The sequence below is a fragment of the Martes martes genome (genome assembly GCF_963455335.1).
Source record: "Martes martes genome assembly, chromosome: 10".
NCBI classification, from domain to species: domain Eukaryota; kingdom Metazoa; phylum Chordata; class Mammalia; order Carnivora; family Mustelidae; genus Martes; species Martes martes.
The window spans coordinates 71,742,005-71,766,281 of record NC_137898.1 but is presented as its reverse complement, the minus strand read 5'-3'; the positions used below and the strand labels follow the sequence as shown (position 1 = coordinate 71,766,281).

Genomic DNA, 24,277 nt, shown 5'->3' with positions numbered 1-24,277 from the left:
TGTAGTATTAATAAACTTCACATTGGGCACTAGCTGTAATAATTTTAATATACATATAACTTCAACCTCTGTAAGTTACATATAATCTTTTAAGGGATTTTGATATTTAATGGAATCTTAGAATGAATTTGTGGTAAGCACAAAAAACTTTCTTGAAGCAAATAGGCTATTAACTTTTGCACAATTTCAGATAAACACAGAATAGACTTAGTAATATTTTAAATAAGATACACTATAAAACAACTTGTAAAAAAATTAAGCAAAAAGGTTTGCTATCCTATGTTTTAAGGTTAACTCCAAAATTTTTTTTTAAATCTGCTCTTTAGAAAAATAAGTCACTACCTTCTGGATGATATTAAAAAACTAAAATTTAAAGTTTTTAATTAGATCCTGAAGTAGGATTTGTGGTTGCCATACGTGTACCCACATAACCCTCTCCCCCCGCAAAAAATAACTAGCAAGCTATTTCCAGGTATTAACGGCATCACCTAATAAACAAAAGAACTAAATCAACACATACCACAAAAGGTCCAACTCCTTAACAATCACATGAAGTAAAGAATCAATTTTTCTTCAGCAACCACATGATAATCCTTATTAAAAAGCTACATTAAATGTTTGATTAGGTTAAACAACTCTAATTACTATTAAGAACAGATCATAATGTATAACCACCTACAAATTTTCTGTGAATATCTAATGTCTATGGATAAGACACTAGTGCAATAGTTCACTTAAAAGAAATGAAAGCTAGAACACTTTAAAATAAAAAGTTCACTACCAAAAGTAAAAAGAGAACAGGAAATAAACTAGTAACTAAAATCCAAGTTATCACCTCACCTCCAGGAAACCTCTTTGTGCCTTAAAAAGTTATAGCTCGAGAGGAGTCAAGACGGCGGAGAAGTAGCAGGCTGAGACGACATCGGGTAGCAGGAGATCAGCTAGATAGCTTATCTAACCATTGCAAACACCTACAAATCCAACGGGAAATCAAAGAGAAGAAGAGCAACAATTCTAGAAACAAAAAATCGATCACTTTCTGAAAGGTAGGACCTTCGGAGAAGTGAATCCAAAGCGACAGGAGGATAGATCGTGGGGGGGGAGGGGCCAGCTCCCAGCAAGCGGTGGAGCAACGGAGCACAAAATCGGGACTTTTAAAAGTCTGCTCCACGGAGGGACATCGCTCCAGAGGCTAAACCGGGGAGGGGGGGGAAGCCCAGGCAGGGTCAGCATAACCCCAGGTCCCACGGGGTCACAGAAGGACCAGGGGTGTCTGAGTGCCACAAAGCTCGCAGGTATTAGAGTGGGGAAGCCGGCTAAGCCACAAAGCCGAGGAGTGAGCTCTCAGCCCGGGGTTACCTTGTGCCGGACGCAGGCTCGGTGTGGCTCTGGGAGGCCACAGAGACAGAAGCGACCTGGCGCTTTTCGCCAGGTTCCAGCAATTGACTGCTTTCCTCAAGGCGCGACCGCAGGCCAGGGAGGCGGGGCGGTTGGGCGCTTTTCTCTGAGGGCGCACTGAGGAGCGGGACCCCAAGCTCTCGGCTCCTCCGGGCCGGAGACTGGGAGGCCACCATCTTCATTCCCGTCCTCCGGAACTCTAGGGAAGCGCTCAGGGAACAAAAGCTCCCAAAAGCAAACCCGAGCGGATTACTTAGCCCGGCCCCTGGCAAGGGCGGTACAATTCTGCCTGCGGCAAAGACACTTGAGAATCACTACAACAGGCCCCTCCCCCAGAAGATCAACAAGAAACCCAGCCAAGACCAACTTCACTCACCAAGAACAGCAGAATTCTAGAGGAGGAGAAAGCAAATCTTATCTGGACAGAATGACAAGGCGGAAAAACTCACCACAAAAAAAAGAACAAGAGGCAGTACCGAAGGCTGGAGACCTAATCAATACGGACATTGGTAACATGACAGATCTAGAGTTCAGAATGACGATTCTCAAGGTTCTAGCCAGGCTCGAAAAAAGCATAGAAGATATTAGAGAAACCCTCTCTGTAGAGATAAAAGCCCTTTCTGGAGAAATAAAAGAACTAAAATCTAACCAAGTTGAAATCAAAAAAGCTATTAATGAGGTGCAATCAAAAATGGAAGCTCTTACTGCTAGGATAAATGAGGCAGAAGAAAGAATTAGTGACATAGAAGACCAGATGACAGAGAATAAAGAAGCTGAGCAAAAGAGAGACAAATACTGGACCACGATGAGAGAATTCGAGAGATAAGCGACACCATAAGACGACACAACGTTAGAATAATTGGGATTCCAGAAGAAGAAGAAAGAGAGAGGGGAGCAGAAGGTATACTGCAGAGAATTTCCCTAATATGGCAAAGGGAACAAACATCAAAATCCAGGAGATGCTAAGAACACCCCTCAAAATCAATAAAAATAGGTCCACACCTCGTCACCTGATAGTAAAACTTACAAGTCTTAGCGACAAAGAGAAAATCCTGAAAGGAGCCCGGGAAAAGAAGTCTGTAACATACAAGGGTAAAAACATTAGATTGGCAGCGGACCTATCCACAGAGACCTGGAAGGCCAGAAAGAACTGGCATGATATATTCAGAGCACTAAACGAGAAAAACATGCAGCCAAGAATACTATATCCAGCTAGGCTATCATTGAAAATAGAAGGAGCGATGAAGAGCTTCCAGGACAAACAAAAGCTGAAAGAATTTGCAAACACCAAACCAGCTCTACAGGAAATATTGAAAGGGGTCCTCTAAGCAAAGAGAGACCCTAAAAGTAGTAGATCAGAAAGAAACAGAGACAATATACAGTAACAGTCACCTTACAGGCAATACAATGGCACTAAATTCATATCTCTCAATAGTTACCCTGAATGTTAATGGGCTAAATGCCCCAATCAAAAGACACAGGGTATCAGAATGAATTAAAAAAAAAAAAAAACCATCAATATGCTGCCTACAAGAAACTCATTTTAGACCCGAAGACACCTCCGGATTTAAAGTCAGGGGGTGGAAAACAATGTACCATGCTAATGGACATCAGAAGAAAGCTGGGGTGGCAATCCTTATATCAGATCAATTAGATTTTAAGCCAAAGACTATAATAAGAGATGAGGAAGGACACTGTATCATACTCAAAGGGTCTGTCCAACAAGAAGACCTAACAATCTTAAATATCTATGCTGCTAACATGGGAGGAGCCAACTACATAAACCAATTAATAACAAATTCAAAGAAATACATTGACAGTAATACAATAATAGCAGGGGACTTTAACACTCCCCTCACTGAAATGGACAGATCATCCAAGCAAAAGATCAACAAGGAAATAAAGGCCTTAAATAACACACTGGACCAGATGGACACCACAGATATATTCAGAACATTTCATCCCAAAGCAAAAGAATATACATTCTTCTCTAGTGCACATGGAACATTCTCCAGAATAGACCACATCCTGGGTCATAAATCAGGTCTCAACTGGTATCAAAAGATTGACATCATCCCCTGCATACTTTCAGACCACAATGCTCTGAAGCTAGAACTCAATCACAAGAGGAAATTTGGAAAGAACGCGAATACACGGAGACTAAACAGCATCCATCCTTCTAAAAAATGAATGGGTCAACCAGGAAATTAAAGAAGAATTGAAAAAATTCATGGAAACAAATGATAATGAAAACACAATGGTTCAAAATCTGTGGGACACAACAAAGGCAGTCCTGAGAGGAAAATATACAGCGGTGCAAGGCTTTCTCAAGAAACAAGAAAGGTCTCAAATACACAACCTAACCCTACACCTAAAGGAGCTGGAGAAAGAACAACAAAGAAAGCCTAAACCCAGCAGGAGAAGAGAAATCATAAAGATCAGAGCAGAAATCAATGAAATAGAAACTAAAAAAACAATAGAACAAATCAACAAAACTAGGAGCTGGTTCTTTGAAAGAATTAGTAAGACTGACAAACCTCTGGCCAGGCTTTTCAAAAAGGAAAGAGAAAGGACCCAAATAAATAAAATCATGAATGAAAGAGGAAAGATCACAACCAACACCAAAGAAATACAAACAATTATAAGAACATACTACGAGCAACTCTATGCCAACAAATTTGACAACCTGGAAGAAATGGATACATTTCTAGAGACATATAAACTACCACAACTGAACCAGGAAGAAATAGATAACCTGAACAGACCCATAACCAGTAAGGAGATTGAAACAGTCATCAAAAATCTCCAAACAAAAGCCCAGGACCAGACAGCTTCCCAGGGGAATTCTACCAAACATTTAAAGAAGAATTAATTCCTATTCTCCTGAAACTGTTCCAAAAAATAGAAATGGAAGGAAAACTTCCAAACTCATTTTACGAGGCCAGCATCACCTTGATCCCAAAACCAGGCAAGGATCCCACCAAAATAGAGAATTACAGACCAATATCCTTGATGAACACAGATACGAAAATTCTCACCAAAATACTGGCCAATAGGATCCAACAGTATATTAAAAGGATTATTCACCACGAACAAGTGGGATTTATTCCAGGGCTGCAAGGTTGGTTCAACATCCGAACATCCATCAATGTAATACAATACATTAATAAAAGAAAGAATAAGAACCATATGATACTCTCAATAGATGCTGAAAAAGCATTTGACAAAGTGCAGCATCCCTCCCTGATTAAAACTCTTCAAAGTGTAGGGATAGAGGGCACATACCTCAATATTATCAAAGCCATCTATGAAAAACCCACTGCAAATATCATTCTCAACGGAGAAAAACTGAAAGCTTTTCCGCTAAGGTCAGGAACACGGCAAGGACGTCCGTTATCACCACTGCTGTTCAACATAGTACTAGAAGTCCTAGCCTCAGCAATCAGACAACAAAAAGAAATTAAAGGCATCCAAACTGGCAAAGAAAAAGTCAAACTATCACTCTTTACAGATGATATGATACTATATGTGGAAAACCCAAAAGGCTCCACTCCAAAACTGCTAGAACTTGTACAGGAATTCAGTAAAGTGTCAGGATATAAAGTCAATGCACAGAAATCAGTCGCATTTCTTTACACTAACAACAAGACAGAAGAAAGAGAAATGGAGGAGTCAGTCCCATTTACAATCGCACCCAAAACCATAAGATACCTAGGAATAAATCTAACCAAAGAGGCAAAGCATCTGTACTCAGAAAACTATAAAGTACTCATGAAAGAAATTGAGGAAGACACAAAGAAATGGAAAAATATTCCATGCTCATGGATTGGAAGAACAAATATTGTGAAAATGTCTATTCTACCTAAAGCAATCTACACATTTAATGCAATCCCTATCAAAATCCCATCCATTTTTTTAAAGAAATAGAACAAATAATCCTAAAATTTATATGGAACCAGAAAAGACCTCAAATAGCCAAAGAAATATTGAAAAAGAAAGCCAAAGTCAGTGGCATCACAATTCCAGACTTCAAGCTCTATTACAAAGCTGTCATCATCAAGACCGTATGGTACTGGCACAAAAACAGACATATAGATCAATGGAACAGAATAGAGAGCCCAGAAATAGACCCTCAACTCTATGGTCAACTAATCTTCGACAAAGCAGGGAAGAATATCCAATGGAAAAAAGACAGCCTCTTCAACAAATGATGCTGGGAAAATTGGACAGCCACATGCAGAAAAATGAAATTGGACTATTTCCTTATACCACACACGAAAATAGACTCAAAATGGATGAAGGACCTCAATGTGAGAAAGGAATCCATCAAAATCCTTGAGGAGAATGCAGGCAGCAACCTCTTTGACCTCAACCACAGCGACTTCTTCCTAGGAACATCGCCAAAGGCAAGGGAAGCAAGGGCAAAAATGAACTATTGGGATTTTCATCAGGATCAAAAGCTTTTGCACAGCAAAGGAAACAGTTAACAAAACCAAGAGACAACTGACAGAATGGGAGAAGATATTTGCAAACGACATATCAGATAAAGGGCTAGTATCCAAAATCTATAAAGAGCTTATCAAACTCAATACCCAAAGAACAAATAATCCAGTCAAGAAATGGGCAGAGCACATGAACAGACATTTCTGCAAAGAAGACATCCAGATGGCCAACAGACACATGAAAAAATGCTCCACATCACTCGGCATCAGGGAAATACAAATCAAAACCACAATGAGATACCACTTCACACCAGTCAGAATGGCTAAAATTAACAAGTCAAGAAATGACAGATGCTGGCGAGGATGTGGAGAGAGGGGAACCCTCCTACACTGCTGGTGGGAATGCAAGCTGGTGCAACCACTCTGGAAAACAGTGTGGAGGTTCCTCAAAAAACTGAAAATAGAGCTACCCTATGACCCAGCAATTGCACTACTGGGTATATATCCTAAAGATACAAACGTGGTGCTCCGAAGGGGTACGTGCACCCGAATGTTTATAGCAGCAATGTCCACAATAGTCAAACTGTGGAAAGAACCTAGATGTCCATCAACAGATGAATGGATAAAGAAGAGGTGGTATATATACACAATGGAATACTATGCAGCCATCAAAAGAAATGAAATCTTGCCATTTGCGACGACATGGATGGAACTAGAGGGTATTATGCTTAGCGAAATAAGTCAATTGGAGAAAGACAACTATCATATGATCTCTTTGATATGAGGAAGTGGAGATGCAATGTGGGGGGGTTGGGGGGAGGGAGGAAAAGAAAAAATGAAAAGATGGTATTGGGAGGGAGACAAACCATAAAAGACTCAATCTCAAAAAACAGACTGAGGGTTGCTGGGGGGAGGGGGGACAGGAGAGGGTGGTGGGGAAATGGACAGTGGGGAGGGTATGTGCTATGATGAGTGCTGTGAAATATGTAAACCTGGCGATTCACAGACCTGTACCCCTGGAGATAAAAATACATTATATGTTTATTAAAATAAATTTTAAAAAAAAGTTATAGCTCTTGGTATCAATAGCACAATTTTACTTTGGTGTTACTGTATTTAAACACATGTTTATCTTCAAAGAAATGTTTGATTTTTTTAACTAAAATTCTAAAAAAATAAAACCTAAACTAATCTATCAAGAGAAAAGAATTGAGCCCTCAACAACACACACACACATATATAAATCGGTATATGACATATACATAAATTAGTTACAAGTCCGTGGAGAAAGAATGGATGATGGAATCCCTGATATAAGAGAAAGTGACTACTTGCCAGCCAAAAAAAAAAAAAAAAAAAAAAGGCTGGCAGGGGAGGGGGGCTGATACAGGTAAAAGAGATCCTATGGCAAGCAGCCTCTAATATGGACCTAAACACATTTCCATGTTTTACAAGGTGATGGAAGTATTAACACTAAGAAGCTCTAAAGTTAAAGATCTCTATTGTACTCCTTAGAGCAAGCATTAAAGAAAGAAAAACAAAAAAGTGCTAGAAAACAGACTGAAAAAAAAATGTCTTCTTCCAGTTTCCAGTGTCTGTGCAAGGAGCTCAAAAGTCAACACTGTGTCCTAACCTTAAGTAAAAAGCTGAGGAAGCTGGAAACTCAACAACTCTTCTTAGATCCATACAGAAGCAAGGTCACCCTGCAAACTATTGCCCCCAAAACTGAAAAGATGATAGACAGATACAGAGAATCAGAGTTTACCAGAGCAGAAACCAGCTGAAACTTTGAAGGGAATGAGAGCCAGGACAGGAAAACCTAAACTGATTTTTCTGTCACTAGGAGGCTCAGTGGGACAAGTCGGAGAGGGAAAAACTCCAGGGGGACCCAGTCATAGGGGGACCCTCACACCCTTGTGAGTTTTACCTCTGGGAGCTCAACTAAGGTCCCACAGTAAATATCAGAGGGAAAGCCCTTTGCGCTTCCAAGTAGGGGGAGACAAAAAGGAACCATTCTGAAATAAGCCACTGTACTCAGTTCTTAACAAGGTCTGCCTTTGGTAGAAGCTGGTTAACCAGAGCCTAACCTAGTAGGTATGATGAGAGCTTAACTGACTTGGGGAAAGGAAATACCCAACTCCAGCCAGCTTTAGAATTCCACAAGGAAGAAAGCGAAATACCCAACTCCAGCACACTATAACCATCTCGGCCCCACCTAAGAGGAAAAGAAAACCTGAGAAACACTTGTGAAGTTCATAGTCCAGAGACAGAGGCTCACTGAAAGACTGAGGTCTAACCACAATACTGTAGAACAGTTTCTTTCCGCCCACGACACTTCACCACCACATTACTAAAGACCTATTCCAGCAATTCCTTTTATCTGGTGCATCATGTCTGGCTATCATGAAAAAATTACAAGGCACACCGAAATGCAAAAAAGACACAATCTGAAGAGACAGAGTAAGCGTCAAAACTAGACACGGCAGAGATGTTGGAATTATCAGACCAGAAATTTAAAACTAACACAATGACTAATATGCTAAGGACCCTAATGGATAAAGTAGATAATAGCATGTAAGAACAGATGAGCAAGGTAAGCAGAGAGATGAAAATCCTAGGAACCACAAAGAAAGGAACTACAGCATAAATGAAGAATGCCTTTGATGTAATCACTAGCAGACTAGACACAGCTGAGGAAAGAATCTCTGGGCTAGAGGATGTTTCACAAGAATCCTTGAAAACTATAAAACGAAAAGAACAGAGACTGGGAAAAAAAAAATACAATACAGAATATCCAATGCCTGTGCAACAACTACAAAAGGTATAACATACACATAATGGGAACCGCTGAAGGAGAAGAAAGAGAGAATGAAACAGAAGAAATATTCAAAGCAATCATGACTGAGAATTTTCCTAAATTAATGTCAGACACCAAACCACATATAAAGAAAGCTCAGAAAACACCAAGCAGGACAAATGCCAAAAACAAAAACAAAACCAAAAAGCGACACCTAGAAATATCTTACTAAAACTACTGAAAATCAAACATAAAGAAAAACCCTGAAAGAAGCCAGAGGAGAAAACCACCTTACCTATAGAGGAACAAAGGTAATTGCATCCAAATTCTCCTGAGAAACCATTCATTTTTTTTTTTAAGATTTTATTTATTTATTTGACAGACAGAGATCACAAGTAGGCAGAGAGGAAGGCAGAGAGAGAGGGAGAAGCAGGCTCCCCGCTGAGCAGAGAGCCCGATGCGGGGCTCTATCCCAGGACCCTGGGATCATGACCTGAGCCGAAGGCAGAGGCTTTAACCCACTGAGCCACCCAGGTGCCCCCTGAGAAACCATTCAAACAAGAGAGTGGAGTGAAATATTCAGCTGAGAGAAAAAAAATCACCAACCTAGAATTCCATACCCTGAGTAATTGTACTTCAAAAATGAAAGACAAAGATTTGACCATACAAAAATTGAGAATCCTCATTGCCAGTGGGCCTGCTCTGCAAGAAATGTGAAATGTTCTCTAAAGAGAAAGAAAACAATACAGATCAGAAACTCATGTACATAAAGAAAGGTATAACATTAAAGAAAAAATAAGTGAAGGTAAAATAATTTATTTTTCTTATTCTTACTTGCTCTAACAGATAACAGTTCATTCAAAATAATAATGCAACAATGTAATAAAAGCAACAATGTAATTGTGCTGATATATATATATGTAATATATATATATATATGGTGTGGGTGTGAGTGTGTGTGTGTGTGTTGTCATTGCTACTGTAAGGTACAATGAAGGGGTATAGTGTTATTTGAAAGTAGACTAGGATTAATTGTAAATGTATACTACAAAACTAGGGCAACAACTAAAAAGAGTTAAAAAAAAAAGTATAACTGATATACTAAGAAAGGAGAGAAAACAGAACCACATAAAATATTCAGCAAAAAGCAGAATAAGAGTGGAAGATAGAAAATTAAAACAAAGAACAAGGGAACAAAGAGAAAACAGTAATGAATATAGTGAATATTAATCCAAGTATATCAATAGTCACTTTGAACATCAATAGTCCACACCAATTAAAACAGAGATTATCAGAGTTGATCAAAAACATGACGCAACTACATGCTGTCTACAAGAAATCCCTATAAAGACACCTGCAGATTAAAATAAAAAAGCACATGAAGAAATGCCCTGCAACATATACCATCAAGGAAATATAAATTAAAACAATGAGATCCCATCCCATAGACATGACTCTATAATCATGTCAAAGCAAAAAAACATCTATTAAAATGGCCAGAATACAGACCACTGACAACACTTAAATGCTGGCGAGGATGTGGAGCCATAGGAATTCTCATTCATTGCTGGAGGGTATGCAAACTGATACAGCCACTTAGGATAACTGTTTGGCGGTTTCTTATAAAATTAAACATACTCTTAATATATGATACAGCAATCATACCTCTTGTAATTACCCAAAAAGGCTGAAAACTTATATCCACACAGAAACCCATGCATGGATATTTATCAGTTTTACTCATAAGTGCCAGAACTTGGAAGCAACAAGATGTCCTTCAATAGGGCAGAAGACAGCTCCTGGTGCATCAAGACAGTGGAGTATTATTCAGCACTAAAAAGAAACAACCTATCAAGCCATGTACAGGCAAGGACAAAACTTAAAGGTATATTACTAAGTAAAAGAAGCCAATCTGAAAAACTTACGTACTGTATGATGTTAATTATATGACAGTCTGCAAAAGGTAATACTATAAGACAGTAAAAAGATAACTAGTTACCAGGGGCTGGAGGGAGGGTGGGATGAATAGCCAAGCACTGAGGATTCTCTGGACAGTGAAATTACTCTGCATGATACTGTAATGATCAAGACATGTCAATGTAAAAACTGGTGACTATGAATAAGGGCCATAGTCTAACTGACAATACTGTCAATTGTCTAGCTTGATATTATAATACAGTTACATAAGATGCTATCATTGGGGGGAAACTGGCTTAAGGTTTCAAGTAGATCTATGTACTATTTGTGTAATTTTTCATGACTCTATAATCATGTCAAAGCAAAAAAACAGTGACAAACATAATAAAAATAACATAAAATAATAAGGCAGAATTAAACCAAATATGTATCAGTTGTATAAATAAATGCATATGGGCTGAACTTACATATCAAAATAAAATGATTATTTTCAGATTGGCTCTCCAAATATAACCCAAGTTTATATGGCATATGAGAGAGACACATCAAGTGTTTCAGGAAGATAAAGACATACTAGGCAAATGCAAGCAAGAAGAAAAAAAGATAACTAAAAATTTGGAACTCAAGCCAAAATACATTAAATGAAATAAAGAACATACTTTTTAATGCTAGAAACTGCACCTCAAATTAAAGATACAACCTAAAACCATACCCAATAGCACAGATCTTATGGCTGTCTGTCAACCTTTGAACTCCCAATAAAAGACAATGTACTTTTTTTCAAATGTTCAAAAAAAGGCACAAAAATTGCTAGAAACTGCACCTCAAATTAAAGATACAACCTAAAACCATACCCAACAGCACAGATCTTATGGCTGTCTGTCAACCTTTGAACTCCCAATAAAAGACAATGTACTTTTTTTTCAAATGTTCAAAAAAAGGCACAAAAATTGAGCATAAATTCAGCCATGAGGAAAACCTTATTAAGTTCCATACAGAGAAAATACTATGAAAACATTCTCAGATAAGAATACAATAAAACTGGAAATTAGTAACAAAGGGGACATTCCATCTTCTTAAACAGTCTACTAAATAATTCTTACATTAAAAGAGAAATACAAACTAAAATTGCAGAATTTCTAGAAAATGATGATAATGAAAGTATTATATATCAGAACCTATCGGATATAAATAAAACACTTATCAAAAGAAAATTCTGCCTTAAATACTTTTATCAATAAAACTTAAAGAATGAAAAGAAATGAGCAACAAATGAAAAGTTTTCCAAAAAAGGGCAAATTAATCAAAAGGAGGTAGAAGGAAGGAGAAAAAAAATAAAACCAAGAATTCAGAAACCAAAAAACGGAAGTAATAAATGAGATGATTTATTGGGAAAAAAAAATCAACAAAATTACCAGTTAACTTAATCAAAAAGGGAAATGCCACAATCACACAAAATAAATATAACAAATTGAAAAATAACCATTGAAAATATGAAATTCAATCAAATCATAAGACCACTCTGTACAACTCCATGTAAATATAAAAATCTTTATAAAATAAATACTTTCTGGGAAATAGAACTTTCTAGCTATCAGAGAAAATTACTGAATCTCTTTATTGAGTGAGTTTCAAGTTTAAACAGATCAATTCCATAGAGGAAACTGACAACTTTTTCTAAGAACTACCATCCCCAGAAGAGTCACCATGCCCAGGTTTTATAGAGAAATGGACCAAATACTCAAAGGCCCAAAAATTCATTGCTACTTAAACTACCCCAGAGCAAGAAAAAAAGAAGGAAAACTTCTGAACTATTTTATGAAGTAAATGACACTTAAACCTGATAAAGAATACACAGAGACACACACTCGAACACATGACTAACCAGTCCTCAAATCATGGTATCATGATCAACTCAGGTTCACTCCAGCAAAGACAAGACTGTGGAATGTCAAGAAATCCATTCAGCTCATTCCCTCAAAATAATAGGTTTATGGAAAAGATCTGGTGATTACCACTTTAATCACATATTCAAACTTGGAACTACTCAGAAATACGGACCTCCTGACGGCCTCAGCATCATCTAGGAAGTATATGCTTACCAAGAATGTTTAAACTTAATATAATCAAGTCTTCAGACCCAACTTCAGTTTACAGGAAATACACAAGTTAAGTGAACCAATCAAACAACTCCATGAGGAAAAAATTCAGACAAAACCAGAAAAGTTTTACACATAACATAACTGGCCTGGTCACATCAATAAATCAATGCCATACGGGGAAAGTGGGGAGATTAAGCTAGATTAAAAGAAAATAAGGAAAGAGAATACCATACTAGAGTGTGGTTCAAAAAAAACAGGATAAAAGCATTTTAGGACACTATGGACTAGATGATATTAGGGAATGACAATTTTCTTACATGTGGTAATAGTGTAATTACACAGAAAAATATCCTTATTTTAAAATATGCATGCTGAAGTATTTAGGAGTAAAGTGTCACGATGTTTATAATGGTTCACACACCACCACACAACCACCCATACATATATATAATCACTTACAAATAAACAAAAATAGCAACATGTTAACAACTGTTGACTCTAGGTGGTTATACAGGTGTTCAATTTCAACATTTTCTATTGAAAAGTGGGCAAATAACTTCAAAGTGCTCTTATTACTCAAAAGCTAAAAATAAATAAATCAGAGCAAACTTGGTTTAAAGCATTTTTAAAGCTTCACGTGTAAGTTACATATTTTGAAATCGTATTTCTAAAACAGGTGTTCACATTTTTAAATGAATCAGGAAGTTAACAATAATCAGTAGTATAACTCTCTCACTCCTGATAGGCAAAAACCAATAATAACAGTTAACATGTAACATTTACTATGTGTCAAGCACTGTTTTGAGCACTTTTACATACAGTAGTTCCTTTAACTGTCTGGATAGCCATGTGACTAGATTATCACTATCTCCATTTTCAGGTAGGGAATAAGCCATAACACAGGAAGTGACAGAGCCCACTGCCCCAGCCAGAAAATACAGCTCCAGAATCCACAGTCTTTTTTTTTTTTTTTAAGATTTTATTTACGTATTTGATAGACAGAGATCACAAGTAGGCAGAGAGGCAGGCAGAAAGAGAGGGGGAAGCAGGCTCCCTGCCGAGCAGAGAGCCTGATGCGGGGCTCAATCCCCGGACTCTGGGATCATGACCTGAGCTGAAGGCAGAGGCTTTAACCCACTGAGCCACCCAGGCGCCCCTCTTTTTTTTTTTTTTTTTTTTTTTTTTAGATTTTATTTATTTATTTGACAGACAGAGTTCACAAGTAGGCAGAGAGGCAGGGGTAGGCGGGAGGAGGGGGGCAGGTTCCCCGCTGAGCAGAGAGCCAGATGAGGGGCTTGATCCCAGAACCCTGGGACCAGGACCTGAGCCGAAGGCAGAGGCTTTAACCCACTGAGCCTCCCAGACGCCCCTGGAATCCACACTCTTAATATGCGATAGTATTCCATACAGTACTCTCAGGCAACAGAACCTATGTTTCTGGCAATACTGACTTGATGATGCTGGGGTAATAATATCCCTTGATTTTAGTAATATTAATAATCCAATCATATTATGATATAAGCAAAGAACCAAAAGTTTAGACCCCAAAAATTTAGATACCATTATATTACTTAAAAAAGAAGGCATTAAAAGTGACCTTAGGTGGTTTAACTAAATACTTCATTATCAGACAAGATCCATCTACACTCTTACTACGGGATCAGTGATTATAATGAACATCTTCATAAACTGGATGATGACTCAATCTTGGTTAATACATGACCCCTTGATTAAAACATGATCCCATCTTGACTCTCTGGGATAAAGATGGAAATCAAGGGGCGCCTGGGTGGCTCAGTGGGTTAAGCCACAGCCCAGTTCAGTTGATGACCCCAGGGTCCTGGGATCGAGTCCCGCATCGGGCTCTCTGCTCGGCAGGGAGCTTGCTTCCCTTCCTCTCTCTCTGCCTGCCTCTCTGCCTACTTGTGATCTCTGTCTGTCAAATAAATAAATAAAATCTTTAAAAAAAAAAAAGATGGAAATCAAAGCAGTTCCCAGTGATGAAAATAATATTTACAAGATAGCAAAAATTCTTTCGGGAAAAGCTTTACCTTCAACTGCTTACCCGACTAAATAATTTACTAACAGTTTGTAGCATTTTACCGAAATCTTATTATGTCACAGGAAACATTTTCTAGTTTATATGAACAAAAAAAATATTTAATGAGAAAATTCCTTAAAAATAATAATTGATTTAACAGAGGTCAATGAGCTTGAAGCAAATTAGATATGTAGATAAAACTACATTAATGTTCTTAGGTGTGACAGTGGTATTGTGGTTATGGAAAAGATCTTTAATTAGATTTGTATATGTCCTGTCTTAGGCACATTCGAGAACTCTCTCATTTTTTAGCAAAGACCAAAGGGTATTATTGTTCTACAAAGTCGATCTTTGTATTTTGCATCATAATATTTTGCATCAAATATTTGCAAGGCTAAAAACACATGTGAAAATATTTTTCATCCCTGGACTACAATAAATAGTAAGTTAAAAAAAATTTATTTGGGGTGGATGACAGTAAATCAATTCTATTAAATATGTACATATATAAAATTTTACCTGCTTTTTCTTTCAATCAGAATGGCCACATAAGATGCTGGTAAAGCGGCACCAAAGCCAGGACTCCAAGAGTAGAATTTTCCAAGTATCTTCCTGAAATTCAAATTTGGAATGTTTGTATGAAATTGCTATGTGGTTATTTCAGTTATTGCGAACAGAAATTCCCCTTCTCAGCCCACCCTCTACCTAATGTCCCACAGCGCCCCAAATTCAACATGTCCAAACTCATGTAACCAAACTCATCAGCTCTCTTCCCTATCCCCATGAATTTGCTCTCCCCTCTATTTTTCTAGGTGAATGGGATCAATACCTACCTACCCACTCATGTGTGATGCTTTGAGACATCCCACACATTAAATCATTCCCTTAAATTTTTCCATACACAATTTATCTCTTAAATTCCTCTCCAACCTGCCACCCTGCCTCAAATTAAGTCCCTCACCATCTCCTATTCTGGTTACAACAGCAAACTGATAGGTATCTATCTCTCCTCCCAATAATTTAGTCAGTCAGATCCATTCACACAATCCCTAGATCCAATACTACTCACGATGCAAACCCTCTACATTCTCAGCTGCCTTAGGTATCAAATGCAAACAATAATACTTCTTGTCTCATACAGTTGTTATGAGAACTACATGAGGTATTTCCTAGCACCATGCATGGAAGTGTGAGGAAAATGTAGGCTGTTGTTATGATTACTACTACCACTATTTTTTTTAACACATGATAAATATTTAATAAATGTCACCCCTCCCTTGCTTCAACAACCCTTGATAACTTTTCCTTATAGTACTTATGGAAGTATTTTATATTTTTTAGTTTTGTGTGTGTGTGAAAGTATATATATAATTAATCACTTACTGGGATTTGTCCCTTGAAAATAAGAACCTACAGAGTATCTCATACGCTATAAATGGTCATTAGCTGCTTGGGTTTCTTAAAAGACCAAAAAACATATTTGGAAACATTAGGAAGTTTTTTGTTTTCCTTTCAAAGGCTGGATGTTCCTAAGAAAGGGATAAGCAGCACATAAAATTTGTAAGAAATGATCTGAACAAAGTTGGCCAATTGCTAAATAACATATTATAAGAAAAATGTGTGTACATACACATAAGGATTAAGAATCACTGATGAGGGGGCGCCTGGGTGGCTCAGTGGGTTAAAGCCTCTGCCTTCGGCTCAGGTCATGATCCCAGGGTCCAGGGATCGAGCCCCACATCGGGCTTTCTACTCAGCAGGGAGCCTGCTTCCCCCTCTCTCTCTGCCTGCCTCTCTGCCTACTTTTGATCTCTGTCTGTCAAATAAATAAATAAAATCTTAAAAAAATATAAAATAAAAAGAATCACTGATGAAACTGTATTTTTAACTGAAGCTTAGCTTTAGAAGAATTAGAAAACCAACAGAGCATATATAACATGGGTATTTCTAAAATGAACATCAGAAACCTTTGGCCTGAGAAAACCAGAAGTGATTTTTTCCCCTCCAACATAAAATCTACAAAGGCCTTAAGAAGTTACTGAATGTAAAAATTAAAGAAAAATAACTCAAGGAGACAGTTACAGGAGGACCACTGATGTTATTTTAAGTAATATAACTATAAACCCAGTAAGTGTTTTGCATTTCCACAATTTAACCAAACAGGTTCACAGAACTTAAGGAAATATGGTACAATAGCAATTTATGATTATTGCAATGTTTTAAGACTAATTATCTTGGAACTTTATTTTTAGTGTGTGAGCAAGTATTAGAAACTTTCCAGAGAACATATGATAGAGTTTCAAGTTAAAGGCATGATTTTTGTTCAGTAGTATAAACCTTATCAATTATTTTCTGCATAATTTTAAAGTTTATAAATATTAAGGTACTGAGGGAAAAAAATCTGTAAAAGACATATGAAAATTATCTTTTTAACTGTAGTTAATATATACCTACAGAACTACTCTGAGTCACACTAATATGAGAAAAATGTAAATTTAGTATTTTAATTTGACAGTTTTAAAAAACACTAGTTTGGATTTTCAACAATCAAGGGTGAAAAAGATAAGAAGTAAATATATAATAAACATGTTAGCTATATCACAGCACTAAAAACTGAATTCCAGCTGTATCTAAATCATAAGCATGTGACACAGGTAATCATAAGACTTAATCAGGACCAAAGTTCCATCAATAGGATATTCCAGAAGTTAATTTACTGTTTTACATGTAAACATGAGCATTTTATAGTCCTTTTGAAGTCTACTCACTGCATGTGGACCTCACCTATATCATGGATGGGTGCTCTGAATTCCTGATCCAGGAAATTAAAAAGTTAAGAAATCCTAATCAACAACTTGGTAAATACAGTAGGCCTCAGAAAATGTATGACACACCAAAACACTTTTCCTCTATAATCACTGCAATAATTTTTAAAGTTTATATTACATCTTTAGGCCCAGAGGCCCACAACTCCTTGTTTAACAAGCTCTCTTTGAGATAAATAAATGTCTTTGATGGAGAAAAAAATATACAAGCAGTGACCTGCACAACATTTATAAAAACATCTGTTTGTTTCAGTTTCAAAAGAGGAATCTGTATTAATCTCCAGTGGTGATTATGAGTACCAACCTTAAAATGCAAAAGAAAGCCATATACAAGGCCCCATTAGCAGTCAGAAATGAAGCAGACTGTAGGATCTCAGGGAGTAGTTTGTGTAAATAATAGTCTAATTTTCGTTTCCGGAGAATTGCTGCAATCTGGAAAGAGAAAGGCTTTTTTGTTTAATTCAACCAATTTTTCCCACTTAAATTAGCTCTTAGGTGAAAGGTACTGCTAATAGCATACATTTTAAAAATAAAGTTAAAACTGATATTTTACTGGTTCCTCTCTAAAAATACAATTTCTGGGACAGAAAAGAAGACACTTTCATTTATTGAAGATATAATGGGTAAATTATACTCCAAGAAATTACAACATGGGTCATAGAGAATAACTTCCAAATGTTGTGATAAGTATCTGTAAATCTTGAGAACAGTTTTAAACTGAATAATGGAAAAAAACCTTTTTAAATGGAAAAAAAAAAAGCACAATTCAAATAGAAATTGAATGTCAAAACAAAAATATTTTACAGGTATTATCCGCCTGGATATTAGAGAACTTCAGTAATAGAAACCAATGAAATTCATTCAGCTATTCAAACATGACTACTGTGTGACAAAACCATGGTATGAATACAAAAAGTAAAAAATAAAATTAATGATTTCTGGCCCCCTGGAGCCGATTTAAAAAAAAAAGACTGAGAATCTAATCTACTATAGGTTTGTTGGTACCACATGTTACCAGGACACAGAAACGGGAAGAAGTTCCTGTACAGAGGATGTATACAGAATCCTGTAGAGAAGTTAGTCACAAAAATATTTCATAAAGATATCATCCAATGAGTCTTCATGACTTATCTTTTAAATTTAGATTGAAAACATATTTGTTTTCAGTGCTTTTTGTATGTGAACTCTGAATTTAAAAGAAAGGTTTCAAGATTAAAACAAACCAAAAAAGCTCTGAAATTAGTAATGATATTTAAAAATCAAGACATGAGATCTAAGTATGTATCGAGTACACTATTAATGTTATAGGTTATAAACAGAATATGAATTAAAACATGGTATGATAAGATATAGGTAGAGATTCAAGAATGACTAAGTTTTAATAATATAACACGAAGTACCTTGGAAGTTTATCAAAGAGTGAGTTTAATACAGGGGTAGGCAGCAGTTTCACTGCAAAAGGGATATGAATTATATCTGGAAAAACAGAATTTTCACAGGCCACAGGGAAAAAATACTTTTCTATCATGATAAAACAATGTATCAAAGGGACAAAAGTTAAAACCACATAATTAGGGAATAAGGCAGGACGTATAACAAAGGGCAGGACTGACTTGAAAGAAGACTAGAGAACTCTCTATTCACTCCCAGATAACACTTTTCCTAAGGTCCCTGATCAACAAATCCAATGGCCTCTTCTCAGATCCTTTGGTACTCCACCCCTTAGAAACCTCTGAAACTGTTCATCTCCTACATCATTCAATTAAACAAATTGTTATTAAGAATTATGCCATACACAGGAAAAACAATGATGAATATCTAATCTCTGGAAGGAACATAAAATCTTGATAGAGAAACAGACACACCAACAAGAAACTAGAACATGGTGAAATGCCAGACTGGAGGAAAAAGAAACTGCTTTAGAAATATATATTAGGGAATGACTAAAAGGAGATGGGACTGGGCAAATGATGATGTCTGAAAGATATCGCTGAATTTTCTAAGACAAATCTTGACAAATAGGTGCAATTTTGACCACAGAGGTTTCTACAGTTTCCGTGACAATGCATTCTTTTCATTTTCCCATTGTTATCTCTAAATCCTTTTCCTTTGTTAGCATTTCTTCCTCAGATTGCTACTCATTCCACATACGCTCTCTCCCATGGCATCATCTATCATCTCACAGTAGGAATTATAACTCCAACCTCTTGCCTAAATTCTTTTTTTTTTTAAGATTTTTTTTATTTTTATTTATTTACTTGACAGAGAGAGAGAGATCACAAGTAGGCAGAGAGTCAGGCAGAGAGAGAGGGGGAAGCAGGTTCATTGCTCAGCAGGGATGCTGAGGCAGATGTGGGGTTCGATCCCAGGACCCTGAGATCATGACCTGAGCCGAAGGCAGCGGCTTAATCCACTGAGCCACCCAGGTGCCCCTTGCCTAAATTCTTAATCCATACTTCAAATATCCGTCCTTCTTGGTCATATCAAGAAATATGTACCACAGGCATTTAAAAAATCAGCATGTCCAAAGTAGAACTCATTACATTTCTCCAAAATGCTCTTACTTATAAATTTCCCCCCCTTATTACATCCACCCAATTACTCAGGAACAAAACGTTGGTGTCATTTTCAATTACTCCCTGATCCTCAACAACCATCTCATCAGTTCTTTTTTTTTTTTTTTTTTAAGAATTTTTCTTTTTAAATTAATCTGCACACCCACCATGGGGCTCAAACTTGAGCTGGCCAGATGTCCCAACCATATCCTTAGTTCTAATGGTTTCCTAGTATCTTCAGGTTTTGGAATGTAATGTCTCTTTCATTTTAGACTTTATAGTGGGCAGAATCAGCTACTCTGTTATGTATTCAAGTAGATATCAAAAAAAAAAAAAATCCCCTCTGTTCCTGTAAAGGAAGAAACAAAATTATCCCTATTTGCAAATAACCTGATTGTCTAACATAGAAAAATAGAAAATCCCAAACAATATACAAAATAAAAACAAACCGACAATAATAAGGCAGTTCAGCAAGGGCAAAGGATACAGATAAACATACAAAAATCATCTGTAGGGGCGCATGGATGGCTCAGTTGGTTGGGCGTCTGCCTTCGGCTCAGGTCATGATCTCCAGGTACTGAGATCAAGCCCCACATTGGACTTCCTGCTCGGCGGGGAGTCTACTTCTCTCTCTCTCCTTCCCTCCCTCTTTGCCCCTCCCCACCACTTGTTCTCTCTCTTTCTCTCAAATAAATAAAATCTCTTTTTAAAAAGCATCTGTATTTCTATACAAGAGCAATCAACATAATTAAACAAAATTAAAAATTAAACAACAAAATTATTTAAAATTATTAAATTTTTAAATTAAATTTTAAATTAAATTATTAAATTATTAAAACAACAAAATTATTTAATTAAAATAATTAAACAACAAAATTAAAAATACAATAGCATTTACAAATCATCAAAAAAATAAAAAACTTAGAGAAAAATCTACCTGTATAGGATTTGTATGCTCAAAACTACACAATGCTGATGAAAGAAAGCAAAGATGGATTAAATAAATGTTTTGGACTAAAAGACTCAGCATGTCAATTCTCCCCAAAGTAACACAATTTCTATCACCATCTCAGAAAGATTTTTGCAGAGATATAGGCAAGATTATCCTGAAATTTATACAGAAAAACAGAGATTATAAGAGCTAAAACAACCATGGGGAAGAGAATAAAGTAAATCAGTCTATCCAATTTTAAGACTTACTAAATTCAAAGAGCAATTGGGCTTTGTGTTATTGGCAGAGAAATACACAAATACGTTAATGAAACAGAACAGAGAACCTAGAAATAGACCCACACAAATACCTCCAACTAAAGACTTCTCAACAAATGGTGCTAGAGCAACTGGATATCCACAGGCCAGACAATAAAAAGTAAAAATGAAAAAACAACCTCAACCTAACTCTCACAGTTCACACAAATTTAATTGAAAATAGATTACAGACATAAATGTAAAACATAAATTATAAAAGCTTAGGGGGGAAAAAAAATCAGAAAATCTTAGGGATTTAAGGCTAGGCAAAGAGTTCGTAGACAAGAGACCAAAACCATAATTCAGGGGCGCCTGGGTGGCTCAGTCACCAAGCCTCTGCCTTCTGCTCAGGTCACGATCCCAGGGTCCTGGGATCAAGCCCCGCATTGAGCCCCATATCAGGCTTCCTGCTCGACAGGAACTCTAATTCTCCCTCTCCCACGCACCCTGCTTCTGTGCCCTCTCCTGCTATGTCTCTCTCTGTCAAATAAATAATTTTTAAAAAAGCATAATTCATAAAAGGAAAAACTGTACATTACGCTTCATAATTAAAACCTTCCTCTTTGAAAGACATATTAAGAATATAAAAAGACTAGCTACAGAATGGGAGAGGATACTTGTAAACTACATATACAGCAGAGGACTAGAATCTAGAATATATAAGGAAATCTCAAAACTCAACAGTAAAAATGTTATGCATAAAGTGGCAAAGATATGAACAGACATTTTACTGAAGATGAGCAAATGGCAAATGAGCACACTAGCCATTAAGGAAATGCAAATCAAAATCACAATGAGTTATCACTATACAAGCATCTGAATGACTAAAATTTTAAAATACTGGAAACACCAAATTCTGGCAAAAAAGAGAAATTGGATCACTCATGCATTATGAAGGAGAATGCAAAATGGTACAGTCATTCTGGAAAGCAGTTTGACAGTTTCCTGAAAAAATATATAAGCCACTATCATATGATGCAGCAACTACTGTTTATCCTAGAGAACTGAAAATATATGTTCAAAAACCTGTGCACAAATGTTTATAGCAGTTGTTTTTTTTTTATCTAATAGTCAAAACCCAGAAAAGACCCATATGTCTTTTAAGAAGTGAATTAAAAAAAAAAAAAAAGGTGGAATATCCATGTAAGAGAATACTACTTAGCTCTGAAAAAGAATAAATGAGTGATACGTGAAACAATCTTGATGAATCTCATAAAAAAATATGAATAAAAAAGGCCAATCCCAAAACAATGCATAATGCATGATTTCATTTATATAACATTCTTGAAATGACAAAATTATGGAAATGAAGAATAAAGTAATGATGGCCCAGGGATTAAGAGGAGGGAGGTATGTGGGAAGGAAGTGGGTATTGCTATAAAAGGGCAACCTCAGGGATCCTTTTGGTGATGGAGATGTTCTATATCTTGACTATGTCAATGGCAGTATTTTGGTTTGTGACATTTTACTATCATTTAGCACCACTGGGAGAAAGCAAATAAAAAGTACAGGGCATCTCTCTCCATTATTTCTTACAACTGCATAAGAATCTACAATCATCTCAAGATAAAAAGGTCAATTTAAAAAAAAAGCAGTCATCCACATGGTCGATAGGTAAATGAAATATGCTTATCATCATTAGTCTTCATTGCATCAAGAAACAGGAATACACACACATCAAAATGACTAAAATAAAAAGAACTGATAATGCAAAGTACTGATGCAAATGAAAAAACTGGAAATTTCATATATTGCTGGCAGGAGTGTAAAACTGAAGAGTTTCTTTACTACCTAACAAAATAAAATGTATGCTTATTCTATGATCCAGCAATTCCTCCTGAGTATATATGTATACTCAGAAGAAGGAAGTGCTTATTTCCACCAAAAGTCATATTAATAGCACTATCTGTAATTACAAATACTGCCAAAAACTAAATATCCATTAACAATGAAGTGGATAAATTGTATATATTTGCAATACTGGTATACCAAACTACACAGTCTATTGCAAGAAACAGGAAAAATCTTACACAAAACATGAGAAATAACCTAGGACCTTATCATCACTGAGCTCTAATCCAGAGCTTCCAACCAGGGTTTACAGGTGGCCAAAACACTGATCCTCTCAACAGTTTGGGTAGTCAGGCCTAGTCGGTTGCAGAGCACAGTAATACACATCTCAGTTTTTCCTAGTGTGGCACACAATCACTCCAAGGTATACTACCGTGTTAAAAAAGTTTAGGAAACACTGATCTCACCAAAAAATGCTACCAGGCAGTAACAGCACATGTACATTTATATAAAATCATTATCAGATATTCACAGGCGCCTTCATAAATATATTTTTATGGCAAAAAATATGTTGTAATGTTCATAAGTTTTGACCAACAAATTCCACACTAAGTAATTCTTAGGAATTTTCCAAATATACTTAAATTTAGCTAAATACAGATACATAATAGCACCATGATTAAAATGGTAAACCTCTGTTTATTTTAGTTATATAATCTAGTTTTAGAAGATTATTTAATGACTAGGAAAAAATAAATCAAAACATATACAGTGAAAATATAGACTACAAAGCATTATTTTTTAATAAACACAAGGAACAAATATGAGAATGTTGTACATTGGTTATTTCTAATTGTGGCAACAGATTATTTTAATCTTCTTTTTGTTTGGGAGTATTTTCCAGACATTCTACCATAAGCATATATGTATAAATGAACATATATGAGAACAAGTATGAGAAATGGGGATTGGTGAGAGATGAACAAGTATGAGAAAATGGGGATTAGTATAGAAAAAATAACCTGAACAAGAGACAGAAATAAATACCATGATGGAGTACAAAGTAATCATGAGAAACAATTTTTAATTTTAGCTCTACAACTAATAATTGCCAGGAAAGATCCTTGTTTAGATGTATTTCTTTAGATTTCAGTTTCCTCA

The 24,277-nt window shown here is 36.3% G+C and overlaps 1 protein-coding gene across 1 annotated transcript in view; it reads right to left on the bottom strand.

Annotated features, from left to right (window-relative positions):
- Window positions 1-24,277, bottom strand: part of TMEM135 (transmembrane protein 135) — a 243,603-nt gene that overhangs the window by 198,201 nt on the left and 21,125 nt on the right. The window contains exons 2-3 of the mRNA XM_080815167.1: window positions 17,827-17,954; window positions 15,217-15,309 (exon numbers count right to left, since the gene is read on the bottom strand). Coding sequence (XP_080671293.1) covers window positions 15,217-15,309; window positions 17,827-17,954 — 221 coding nt within the window. The remainder of the gene's footprint in view (window positions 1-15,216; window positions 15,310-17,826; window positions 17,955-24,277) is intronic.